This window comes from Lissotriton helveticus, chromosome 4_1, assembly GCF_964261635.1.
Source record: "Lissotriton helveticus chromosome 4_1, aLisHel1.1, whole genome shotgun sequence".
NCBI lineage: Eukaryota > Metazoa > Chordata > Amphibia > Caudata > Salamandridae > Lissotriton > Lissotriton helveticus.
This window is the reverse complement of record NC_136063.1, coordinates 1,049,695,102-1,049,708,934: the sequence shown is the minus strand read 5'-3', so window position 1 is coordinate 1,049,708,934 and position 13,833 is coordinate 1,049,695,102. Positions and strand designations below refer to the sequence as shown.

Genomic DNA, 13,833 nt, shown 5'->3' with positions numbered 1-13,833 from the left:
TGGAAAACATTTTCTCCTCCCTCACTTGCACGTCTGATGCTACCAACGAGGTGCTGCGTATAATGGGCAACCTCCTAGATTTTACTACTTTAATCCGTTGGAGCAGCAAGGAGTCATTAAATTGATTTCAGAGATCCGGTCTGGCTCCCCTTTGGACCCTTGTCCAGTCTCTGTGTTGAAAGCAGTCCCAGAAATTATTAGGGAGGCCCTCACTCCACTGTTTGCCTCCATATTTAATACTGGTCATTTCCCGGGTCCTTGGAAAATAGCATCTATCCTGCCTTTACTTAAAAAATCTAACCTGGACCCAACGGACCCGAGTAACTATAGACCCATCTCTCGTCTTCCCTTTCCCAGTAAGATGATTGAGAAGGTCATGAATGGTCAACTTAGTCGGTTCCTTCAGTCCAACTCCCTGCTAGACACCAGGCAGTTTGGATTTAGGTTGGAACTTAGCACTGAGCTGGCACTAATAAAATCCACGGATGAGATCAGACAGGCCCTAGATCAGGGTGGGGCTGCCACATCAATCATGCTGGATCTCTCGGCCGCTTTTGATATGGTCCATCATAAAGTTTTGATGGACCGTTTATCTGCGGTCGGAGTCCAAGGCAAGGCCTGGGACCTCCTGAAATCTTTTTGGGCCAGTAGAACACAAACTGTGGATTTTGGCAGAGATAGCTCTAAGCCTTTTTCCCTCCCTTGTGGAGTTCCACAGGGCTCTTCACCCAGTCCGACATTATTCAATGTATACTTTGCCCCACTGGCATTTTTGATCAGATCCTTTGGCTTTCAGTTATGCTGATGATACACTAATTGTGTTATCAATTCAAAAAGGCGCTGAGGCGGAGACTGGCTCAAAATGCCATAACTGTATGTAGGCAATCGCTGTATGGATGGCATTAAACTGCCTTAAACTTAATGCAGGGAAAACCAAGGTTATCATTTTTGGAAACACGGCTCATCTATGGACACCTGATTGGTGTCCAGACACAATGGGCGTGCTTCTAACTCCGGTGGAAAGGGCAAAAAACCTTGGAGTGAATGTGGACTCGAAACTGGCATATGGAGATCAGGTCAGTAGGGTAGTTTCCTCCTGTTTTTTCATCCTCAGAATCCTGCACAAAATCAAATTCTTCCTCCCGGAAGAGAGCATGAAAATAGCAGTCCCGGCTCTCATTCTTTCACGTCTGGATTACTGCAATAGTCGCTTTATTAACATCCAGAAGAGACAATTGGCCAGACTCCAGATCATGCAGAATGCGGCAGCCAGGCTGCTTGCAGGGACCCCTAAGTTTGTTTCGGTGAGGGCAGGTCTCTCAGCTCTTCACTGGCTCCCTGTTGAACTCCGGATTCAGTTTAAGGCCATGTGTTTAGTTTTCAAGGCCCTCAAAGGTATTGGCCCTGACTTTCTGAAGCAATCAATTCAGTGGTATGTTCCGGGAAGAGCCTTACGTTCCATGCAAGCAAAACAAGTTACTCTCCCCCGCTTCAATAAAATGGGCTGGGGTGGCAGACGTTTTCGTTATTGTGCCGCCAAGGCATAGAACAGTCTCCCCTTCCTTCTAAGAAACTCTACAGAGCTTCATTTCTTCAGGAAGGGATTAAAAACTTGGCTTTTCAGGTAATCGCTTCTTGCCCACTGGCACAGTCATAGGTTTCCTCAGTGCGAGAAGTTGGCCTGATGTATGATGTTCACTATACTAGTGAGCACCTTGTATCAGTCCAAGCAACCCTTATGGTAAGTGGTTGTAAGTCAACCTTATAGACAAGCTATCCTAGGGGTAGCATAGGCCTAAGCAGTCTTAGGCTTAACTCAAGAGGGCATGTGAAGCCAGCTGTTTTACCATATGTAATCCTGTAATATCAAATGAAAGGACACCACACAAGTTATATATTATAAAAATATATGTATTTATTACTAGAATAATCCTCTGTACTCTTTATGAGGGCAGAGGCACAAGCGTTTAAACAAAAGCACAGTTAAACATACAAAGTTTCCCAGTTATGGATAGGCCCGGTGGCCACTTAAACCATATACTAAAATAGTGGTATAAGAACCACTTCTCGAACAATGCTAAGGCCTAGGGCCTTGGGAATCGCTGGGACTACACTGGACTAACTGTGGTTAGGACGGGAGTTGCCCGCGGGATTCGGGTGCAGTGCTGAAAGCACACGCATGCACCAATGCAAAGTCAATGGCGCGTAAAAGTTACAAAGTTACTGTTTTGGAAGTCTTCCGACTAGACTAGAACTTAGCCACTTTAAACTAGGACACTAGAGGTGTAAACCACTACAGGAGCACCGGTGTTTGATCGATACCTCACCCACAGGAAGCGGGTGCATAGGTGCCAAAGTGTGTCGGGTTTCGTCGTGGAGTTCTATGGAGCCTGGAGATGAAGATGCTGCAGGCGGCCAGGAGAGAAGAGTCCGGTTGGATCCAAGGGTGGATCGAAGATGTAGAGTACCTGAAAGCAGAGGGGACACAGTCTGGGTCACTAGCCAGTGACCAGGATGGAACCAGGATGGAACCAGGAAGGAACCAGGAAGGAACCAGGCGATGTCGGGCGCAATCAGGTGGTTGTCGAGAAGCTTGTCTCCGCTGCCACGTGGTCTCGGGGGCATCGACAATGACCAGGAGTGGAACACGAGCTGTCCCAAGAAGGCTCTCGCTGTCGGCGGTGTCAGCTTCCGGATCGGAGTCAACAGGCCTTGGCAAATGCAACCCACGCAGGATTTGAAGATCGCTTCTTACTCGGACCAGCAAGGTCAGAGATGCTGCTCCTTTTCAGGGGAGCGAGGGCCAGTCTGCAGCAACCAGACCAGCAGAGTAGATTCAAAGATTCGTCGTCGTAGAGGCCACTAGCCAACGGGCAAGTGACTGGACAGACGCGTCGAGCAGGAAAATGTAAAAGGGCCCCACGCAGCACTCGGTGAGTGTGGAGGGGTGATCTTCGGTGCACAAACTGCTCGGGGCTGGGGCTTCTCAAACCCCAATGCACAGCTTAGAGGGTGCCTCGGGAGCTGCACTGTCAGCACTTCACAGTCTTTTCAAGATGGCCGGTCCCACATCTCATGTCGCCCCCACGGGTCTCAGCTTTGCTGTGGCTGTGGATCGGGCTGGTGGATGTCTGGGAATCCGGTTCTTGTCGATCTCTGTCGCTTGAGCTCCGGCGGGAGCTGCAACAAAGCAAACCGTTGGTCGCTGGATGGTGCCTGTTTGCAGAGGGTGGTCACTCCTTGACCACAAGCGAGATTCTTCAGTCTTCCACGTTGAGTGGGATGTCGAAGGGTCCAGAGTTTTGTTTCAAAGTTTCAGTCAGGATTTTCTAAAGTCTATGGGCACAGCTCCTACCTTTATTCCAAATCAAGGGGCTGGATAACCTGCTATGTCCCTCCTATGGGTGGGACCCAGGAAGGGGGTGGTTACACCCCTTTCCCTTTGTCCAGTTTCGCGCCAGAGCTGGGGCTGGAGTGCCCCAGCACCGGTTTGAACTGGGCTATGCATAGGGAGCCTTGTGCGCCCCAGGCAGTGTCTAGTTTCACTCGCCCTGCCTGCCTCAATCCACTATCTCCTGTCTGGGTGGTGTAACACCTCCCTGTGACAGGAAACCTTTTGTCCAGGCCTCCCCTGCCGGAGTTTCATCCATTTAGTGATGCCGAGGCTCTGGTTAGATTTAACCGCGTTTAAGTAATGTAACATGTCTTCTCCCTCTAGAAGGGTGGAATGCTACCCCCGTCGCCAGAACTGGCGAGGGGGTAGTATTCCAAAGTGTATGACACCGTACACAACATGTTTTGATAAAGCCAAACCAAAGTTAGCAATAACCGCGAGGATTATAATGCACTTAAGAGTATATGGTATGGCAATACCCTGGAACAGCTATAAGGAAATGGTTCCGAAAGCTGCAGACAGGCTCAGCTCATGCTAGAGCACCATCTCACATAAAACCAAGCACTCTGCCTCCAGGATTGTTAAGGCCTGCCATAGGAGTGACTTATAGGTGCGTATGTGTTTAGATATAGGTTTAGACATGGGTATCCTATATCTAAGCAAGGGGTGATTATACAACCTTGCCCCAGCTGAGTGATCAGCCAGTTGTGTCTGTTTGGATGGCCAGCCAGGGGTGGCAAAAGATATGCTGCAGCCCCTGGTAGGCCTTTGATGCACCTATGCCCTGGGTACCTATAGTACACTGTACAGGGGCTCATAAGGTGACCCAATATCCAATTAGTTATGTACCTAGGGTACATGGAGTCCATTTTACAGAGACAGCAGATAGCCTGGGGCTCTGATTAGCAGGGTCCCAGGCCAACTAAGTCGAAAACCAGCTAAACACAAGGCAAAAAATCTGGGGTAACCATAGTCAGGTATCCACCCTCCTACACTCAGATGGTAGCGTGTAGCGCCAGGACACTTCAGGGTAACAGAGCGCTTTAAAAATGTAAGTAACATTAGCATAACATTAACTACGGAAATGCCCTCTACGCTGGAATCAACAAATCCCTGCTACAAAAACTCCAGAACATCGCGGCCAGACTGATCCTTGGCATCCCACAACATGAGCACATCACCCAACACCTGCGAGACCTCCAGTGGCTCCCCGTCGAGAAGAGAGTAACCTTCAAGCTACTCACTCAGGCCTACAAATTCCTCAACAACACCGGACCCAACTACTTAAACGAAAGAGTCTCCTTCCACGTACGCAAAAGAAATCTCGGCTCCCCCGACCTCACCCTACCAGAAATCCCATGTATCCAGAACGGGTGGAAGAGCCTTCTCCTACATCGCGTCAAAAACCTGAAACAAGCTCCCACTCAACATCAGACGTCCCCTACTCTGCTCACCTCCAAGAAGAGCCTCAAGAACTAGCTCTTTGGCTGAAGGTTGAATGGGAGCTGCAACTTTTCCTTTTTTTTTTTTTTTACAGGTAAATGCAATCAGAAAATACTATTTTTATGTCTGCGCTTATTTTTAAATGGACTGAATGATTTTCACTTTTGTCAATCACAAGTGCCAGGTCAGCTGGGCAGATTGTCAAGTAAGGGAGCTAAAAAAAAAAGAAAAAAATTTTTTTATCTGCAGTTTTGCACATGTTTAACCTGTTCTACGGTGAAAATGTGTTCTGACAACTGTATTGTACTGTATACAACTGAACCATGTTAGATATTCAAATGTGAGTATATTTTTATCATTTAAATACATTTGGAACTATACCCACTGCACCTTCGGTTTTACTCTAAACACAAAATTAATATGGATAAATACAGATAAAATTAGCCATGAAATAGATATGGACAAATGCAGATGGGAATGTAAAAAGAAAATAGCATACAATTGAGAGCACTAATCTTAATGCAGCCTGCTGCTGTGATTGGTTTGCATTCATTTATTGAGAGGTCTCAGATGGTTGCTTTTCATTGTTCTCAGATCAACACAAACTAATGGACTGTGCTGAGCACTGTTTAAAAACAATGAAATGTTAAACCAACTATATGTATTATTGAAAATGTTTGTCTTTTTTTCTTTTAGGTCGTTTAAGTCAAATTGGTTTAAAGGAAGGATTTGTTTCTGCTGTAAAGAATATAAGCTCTGTTATCAGTACGTTCATCCAACATGCTAAAGAAGAAGGTGAGTAAAAATAGTGTCTGTTTTAACTTGAACTGGCACTTACTAAAAATACTAAGCATTTTATTCTTTGCATATTTGATATTCACAATCAGTGCATTAGCTTCACCCATAAGCTGGATCCTGGAACACATTTTTTCAATATGAAATTTACACTTTTGAAAACAGACTGGACGAATACATGAGTATGGAATATATTTCATTTGAGAAAAACAAAAGACCCCCTTTCAACTTTCCTACTAAATAAAAAAAGGCAAGAAATGTTTCTCATTGCACTTAAAATGATATGTGAAAGTGTTCTTGTCCTGCATGATCAATTTGTAGGCTAATTCATACTTCGTGCTTCAAAGAGGAATTATCCTTGAATAATGCTGGGTGTTTTAGGCTAATTCCCCACATTTTCAACTTTACTTAGCAGATTTTGTCAATAGCCATTGGATCAGCTATTGTTCTCAAAAGGTAAAGGTTTATTTACAATATTTTATTCCAGGGTGAATCTACTCTCATCTGTTCACTATTGCAATGTTCGCTCTTTTTGATAATTGACTTTTCTGTGGTGTAGGTGGTGCAAGATAGCAACCCTCAATTTGTGAGGTATGGCATTTGGACTCTGTATCATTGAGGGTTGCATATGTCAGGAATAGTCATACAGTGATGTGTGTGAAGTTTAGACTTCTATGCCATTGAGGTATGCAGCTTGTCTCGGGACCAGTCATATAGGAAGGAAGCTTGACTGAGTGTTAAGCTGAGCCTTGTAGGGAAAGTTCAGAATTGCAATTGTGTATTGTATTGTAGTATTGTAAGGGGAATTTATAAAGCGCGCTGACACCATGGGTTTCCTGGCGCTGTGGTCTCACTGCAGCAGTAGTGTAAGAGGATTTATATTTATCCTTCAGTGGATCAGTGAGTGTCATCATTACCGTGAGCGGTAAAGATGTGTCGTTAAAGGAGAGTTTGATGTTGAACTTTAACCACTGACTCCATACATCATCAAGGACCCCAGTGATGATGTATGACCGAGAGCTATGGTGTGAAGAAGCTCAACGCGAAAGCTTTACTCACCAACAATGTTGAGATCAGACAAGAGAATGAAGTGAGTGCCACCATTACTACAGCAAGGCAAGGTTGCTAGTATATTTAGTACCAGGCATGTTGCAGTCCACTTTAGAGACACTTCTCACAAGCTCTTTGGAACAACCACAAAAAAGAAGCAAGAAAAAACAATCCTCACTCCATATTATGAAGCCCTTCTCATGCGAGAGGCATATTGGCAGGTTAGTCGGCAGCAGCAGGGGAGGGGGGCGGCGGGCGGGATAGTAGAGGGGGAACTGTTAGACTGTTATAATAGATGAGCATCTGTTACAGCTAGAACTGCATAGCGCGACAGGAAGTCACATGGCGAGAGGAGAAATGAACAAGAGGCCATATGACCAGCTGGGTAGGGCAATCTGAAGGGTCACTGGGAATTTAAATGAATGTGAAACGAATTGTGGGTGCAATGCTGATTATTAAATGCCAATAAAATATGTTTAAAAAGCTTGCTGGTACTTTCAGCTGTATATGAAAGGTCAATGTGTCTGTATCTTCAGCTTCATTAAACAAGATCAACAGACAAATTAATATTTTTGATGGGACAACCTGTTAAACAGATTCAGATCACTTAAGGGATCTTCTTCCAAAAGACCACTGAAACAAATGTATAAATATAGTAAAGTCTGTTATGCCAACATGGGATCAAATCATAAACGCTGCATGCCATCTTCATATCAGGTGATAAACAAAGCAAAAGATTGACTAATTTGTCAGTTCTCCGCTAGTCTTGGTTAATTGGATGAGCTTTTTGCTCAGATTTGCATCCATCAGCACAAACACAAAATATAAGATCCTATGTCTCACTTCAGATGAATGATATTTTGGGCTCCCAGTCACATGGAGATCAATAAAATGTTGTCAAATGCAGCCATATTAAATTGAGTGAACACAGAGTAAAAGAAGGAATATTCCGAGATGCAGTTGCTTATGCAATATATATATATATATATATATATATATATATATATCAGTGAATATAAATAGCTAGGTATCAACTTAAAAAAGAGAACCATAGAATAATAACATCCAATAAGAATGCATTGTCATTGCATAGTGGAGAAGTGTGGCTCAGTGGTTAGAGGCGGCAGACCCGGAAGCTGAGATCGGCCGTGGACCAGGGTTCGATTCCCCGCCTCGGCGGGTCTCGGGCTCTAAAATTCCACGGACTCGATAATTCTCGCCCCGGTGCCTACTCGACTCACGGGGTCAGACTCTGCGACTCTGAGCAATAACTTGCTTAATCTCCACTACGGCCCCTCGCGGTGGGATGCCTGGCTTTCACCTTGTGGATACCCTGCCGGGGTATCTCACAGGGGAATACCAGGACGGGTTCCCTAAGCAAGCGCTTAGATACCGTGTCGGTGATTTGCGCTATATAAATACATGTACATTTACATGTACATTGCATAGATCATCTAAAAGTAACCCCTACTTCTATATTTACTCAGTCTAAAATCACTCTACTTTTACTTTCCGAAGTCCAATAACATTGGGCTTGTCAATATTCTTTTAATTATAAAACAGCCTCAGGTGTTCTTGAGACAGTGACTATGAATATTGTAATTGTATTTATATAACACTTACTATCCCTGACGAGGCGTCAAATCACTTTTTGGCGAGCAGCACGCTACTCCGGAACTCAAAAGGGTTAGTGGTGAATTAGAATAGGGAAATATGAATATAGTATTACCGTTGGGAGGTATGAGTTAATTTGAGCAAAGGACATGAGTCTGTTACTTGTATTGAATACATTAATGGAGGTATAGAAGCGGGAAGAAAACCAGACGTGTTAATTGGGAGATCATAGTAGTAAGTTGAGCTCTGGGATGAGTTAAGTAGACATGGAGGAGAGAAGAGCCTGTAGAAAGGGGTTAGGTAGAAAGAGAATCAGAATAGAAAAATTAGATTTGGGATGAGTCAAAGGAGCGATAACATGAGGGAGAATTTAGTAGGTTTGTTTGAGAGATCATAGTAGTAACCTTATATTTGAGGTGAGCCAGGAGGTGTAGAGGAGGAAGGAGCCTAGGAAGGGTTATTTTAGAGATCATAGTGGTAGAAAGGGTTAGGAATGAGAGAGAGTAAAAATGGAGGATAGGCTGATAAAAGTGTAGTGTCAGGTGATGGTAGAGATGTGTTAAGCTTTCGAGAGTATTTTTTCTTCCTCTGCAATAGGACTAAAATAATATATAGATACAGGATTACATAGTAAGGGAATATATATGTGAGGAATATAATTTATTGATATTAGTGTGTTTCGTTTTTGTGGAGTAGTGAAAGGGGATATATATATTTTTTTTTTTGCAGAGTTTTATATAGCGCGAACTAGACCCGAACCGAATCAGGTATCAGAGCGCTTTACATAGCACCAGTTATGTTACATGAGGACACACTTTCATTTTAGGCACGGGGAGATTAAGTGATTTGCCCAGAATCACAGGAGGTTTCTTGGCGTCGTTATCGAGACTCGAACCCAGATCCCCAGTCCGAGGTCGAGCGCCTTAGCCGTTAGGCCAACCCCTCTCCCCTATTGATATTGATGTAGTGGTTATCTGTGAACAATTTTTATGTGCATTACTGCTGCTTAGTGGTATTTGAATAGTACAGAGGAGGTGATGTGGTTTGGATAATAGTATGTGGTGTGTTAGAGGGGATGAACAAGAGTTATGAGTGTTTGTTAGATTTGATCACTGAAATAGGTAATGTGTGTGGTGTTTAAGGATTGTATGGTTGTGTGTAATTAGTAAAAAGAGAAGGCAGGTGTTGGTGGATGGTGTGAAGATTGGCTGAGTGAGTATAGGTTTTGTCATGATAGGGAATCTGTTAGGAGCAAGCAGAAGATAGAGCTGGTGTTTTGTTTGAACAGGGAGTTTGTGTCTAGATGCATTGAAGTTATGTATAATGTGGCTTTGTGTTCTATTTGTGATGTTAGTGGTATAGGAAAGAGTTTTTGTGTGAGAATGCAGGCGCCCTAGTGTTGTAGTTGGGGTAGAATTATGTGTAGGCTTGGTTTGTGGGGTTTTGTATTGGTTCAATACACATTGAAAACCGTATGCGGTTTGTTTGTGGTTCATGAGTAGAATTCCTTCCTCGGTCCGACCCAAACAGGCAACTGCCCTTGTCCTCTCCGCCCAGCCCGAACAGGCAACTGCCCTTGTCCTCTCCACCCAGCCCAAACAGGTCACTGACCTTGTCCTCTTCACCCAGCTCAAACAGGCAACTGCCTTTGTCCTCTCCGCCCTTATCCTTGAAACCTGAGCTGAGAGGCCCTGAGCCCTATGCTTAAAATTGCCCTATTGGCCAATGGAACCCTAGCCCTAACAAATCAGGCCCCTAACACTAGAGCCAATGCGAGAACTGGCCCTATTAACCAATCACCGCCATTCACAGCCCTAATCCTTAAGTCCAATAGGAAACCCCAGCCGCCAATGCGATCCCTAGCCCAAACGGCCTATGCAGCAACCCCTCTGACAACAAGAACCACATACAACAGCACTTGTAGACCACACAGCACCAAACTTTTAGTCGACATCTACAACATTATTACACCACATACATGCCATCTGAGCACACTCATAAGCACGAAATTCATCAGACCGGAAGCTGAATAGTAGTAAAGTAATTACACTGCTAGGACTTTGGGACCTGGCCTGTTACCCAAAAGCGTTAAAGATCGTTAAACAGATTTGGCTCAGAAATGTAAAATATTTCATCTATACAGACAGCAGATGCAGCACAAGCACCTTAGAGCAACAATCCTTGCACAGGGTACTGACAAGTGGCAGGACTGCGAGCTCATCTCAAGCACAGAAGAATGACTTCTTACATAACAGGTACCATACATTCGAAAGCAATTCAAGGTGGCTTCAACTGCAAAACAAGTAACAAAGAGGTAGTGAAAACCTTGTTTACTCTGGCATACACCACACGCTTCCCAGGATATGATACAACAATGAACCCAGTAAATTAAACCACATTACCACCTCATGCCACCCTTAAACCTTTACTCTATCATCAAAAGAATTATCCTCGGCATAATTTAACATATGAGACCCTCTAACCTCACTCAAAATCACTTCAACACTTGCACTATATAAACAGTGATCCACTCTTTGTGTATATATATATATATATATATATATATCTCCACAAAGCGTTCAGAAGCCCAATTTCTGAAACAAAAGACATTTTAAAGTTCCAGAGTTCCAGCAGCACATGACTGTTGTTTTCACAAGATATTTTAGATTGTCAGCATGAATTACGAGTGGATTTTAAAAACATACATCATGAGTAATGGACTTAGTGTTGTGAACTTGTCTTTTTATTTGTGATTAGTTGCACCTGAATATTACATTTATTTCAGAAGCAGAGACGCTATGCAGCTAGAATTAAATAAACTCCAGACTTGACAAAGAAATTTGGTGCACTCTGGGAAATGTATGCCACTATGGATTCAAAGCCATGTGCTGCTTAAACTTTAAATACAAGTAATTAACATCACCCTGAATCCACTCACCTGTGATTAAGGCAGTATGCCGAAACACATAAGGAAGCAGTACATGATGTGTTCTCTTCTTTGAAATAAAACGTCTATTGTTTCAGGAATTGGGCTTCTGAACTCTTTGTGGATGTTGAATTACGGGCAGCTCCAGTCCTGTTAAGCTGAACCCACCCTACAGGTTTGGAATATATATATATATATATATATATATATATATATATATATATATATACACTGAAAAAAACATAGGTTTCACACCAGTTATAGTTAGGTGGAAATTTTACTCGCATAAAACCATTGAAATTCCCACGTTATAGTTAGTTGGACTCACTATAACTTGCGCGTGCAATGCACAGCGGATGACGTCACATATTACATCACTCATGACATCACTCATGACATCACTCATGACAACATCCTTGTGACAAAGTGGCAGACCTCCTATCAGCATAAAATAACCTTTGACACACACATTCAAAAACAGAAACTAACATTTTCTTAAAAAAGGAGAAACCAATTACAACAACTTATTAGGTAATTCCAACATCTACATACACATCCACTCATTCACCAACAGTTCTATATAGTCACTCATGCATGTACTTACTCATCATATGTACTCCTACACCTATACATCCTGTTACACACTAATACTCATCCATAAAGTTACTCACACACAAATTCACACATGCAAATAAACTATCAAAAAACCATTTACTTGATTATACTGCTATATACACACCACTACACATACTTCTACAGAAACGGAAACATATTTACTCTCTTAAACAATCAATTATAAAAACACATACTCACTAACCCACCCATACACACAATCATCCACCCATACAGTCTTGCACACATGGTGTCTTCAAAATACATACAAATAGTGAGTCACTCATTCATGCATCTGTGCTCCAAGTAATATCCCCCACCGAACCATACAGACACTGATACTGATACTCAAAAAAACAACTAATAACCCATATACACACTCATGTAGCTACTCACCAACCCATGCAGCCACTTCTACACAAAGTGAGACACAGATTGATTTATTTATTTATTTAACAACTTGTAAAGCGCCTGGTGACCCGAAGGTATCCCCGCGCTATAAGATTTTAATATCCAGATAAGGTGGAAGAAGAAAGGGGGGGACGTTATTTAGGGAACAGGAGTGTTTTCAATTTTTTTCTGAAAATCAGATAACTGGGTTCCAGTCTGAGGGTGCGGGGGAGTGAGTTCCATCCAGTGGAAGCTTTCACAGAGAAGCGTCGGCCTCCAGTGCGTGTCTTTTTAAATTTGGGGATGTTGGCTAGATGTTCATTCTCGGACCGCAGGGATCTGGGAGCTTTATAAGGAGTAACCAGGTCACTGAGGATCGAAGGGCCAGCTCCATTAATCAGTTTGTATGCCGTGCACATGGCTTTAAATTCCACCCTTTGGCGCACCGGGAGCCAGTGCAGGGCCTTGATGGCCGGTTTAGCTGACACACTGGAGGGAAGGTTCATAATTAGACGGGCTGCTGCGTTCTGTGTTCGTTGCAGTTTAGCCATGGTGGCCTCTGGGGCTCCCAGGTAAACCATGTTACTATAGTCCAGCCGTGACAGTATTAGCCCTTGGACTAAGAGTTTTCTAGATGCGGGCGGGAGTAAGGGAAGAATCTTGCGGGTGGTGCGCATAAGCCCACAGCAGGTTCCTGCAGTTTTGGCCGCTTGCGTTTTCATTGAAAGCTTGGGTTCCAGCCAGACTCCTAGGGTCTTAATTTCTTTTTTCGGGGTGGGAATTTCCCCGAACACGTCTGGCCAGACCGATGGGGGGATGGTCACCCATTGCTTTCCCATGAGCATCACTTCGGTCTTCGACCCGTTTAATTTGAGTGATGATTCACACATCCAGCCGTGGATTTCCATAAGGCAATTTGCCAAATTGTCTGGGTGGTCGTCTAGTTGGGATAGGGAGACGACCAGCGGTGTGTCATCCGCGTAACTAACTATTTTGATGCCGAAGGGTGTCACCACGTCTTCAAGGGGGGCCATGTATGCATTAAAAAGCGTAGGGCTTAGAGATGATCCCTGGGGGACCCCGCTCGTGAGGGGGAGGGTGGACGAGTGGTGATTACTGTCCCATACCTGGAACGTGCGCCCGGTGAGGAAGGACTCTATCCACCTGAGCGCCATCCCGGTGATCCCTGCTGCCGCCAGCCGCTGGAGAAGGACACGATGGTTGACTGTGTCGAAGGCTGCACTAAGATCCAGGAGGATCACTGCCACTGACCCTCCTGAATCCAAAATGCGCCTTGCCTCCTCGATAACGGCCAGAAGGGCGGTATCAGTGCCATGGCCCGGGCGAAACCCAGTTTGGGATTGCCGTAGGATGTTGTTTACCTCGAGAAACTGAGACAATTGTCCGTTGACCAATTTCTCGGCTACCTTGCTAATGCCAGGGAGGAGTGAGATTGGCCGGTAGATACAGATATTTAAATATTTAAACATTACTCGCTAATATATGTATTCACTAAGATACATTTAATAAGTCAGTTAACCAATCAATTTTACACAAAAAAACATCCATTTAGACATTTATTTACCCATTTATTCTTCCATCAACCTTT

At 43.9% G+C, this 13,833-nt stretch overlaps 1 protein-coding gene across 3 annotated transcripts in view; it reads left to right on the top strand.

Moving 5' to 3' along the window:
* The window catches only part of ICE1 (interactor of little elongation complex ELL subunit 1), a 1,011,762-nt gene that overhangs the window by 923,054 nt on the left and 74,875 nt on the right, over positions 1 to 13,833 (top strand). For all 3 annotated transcript variants that reach the window (XM_078687642.1, XM_078687643.1, XM_078687644.1), the window contains one exon: positions 5,534 to 5,632. In XM_078687642.1, coding sequence (XP_078543768.1) covers positions 5,534 to 5,632 — 99 coding nt within the window. The remainder of the gene's footprint in view (positions 1 to 5,533; positions 5,633 to 13,833) is intronic.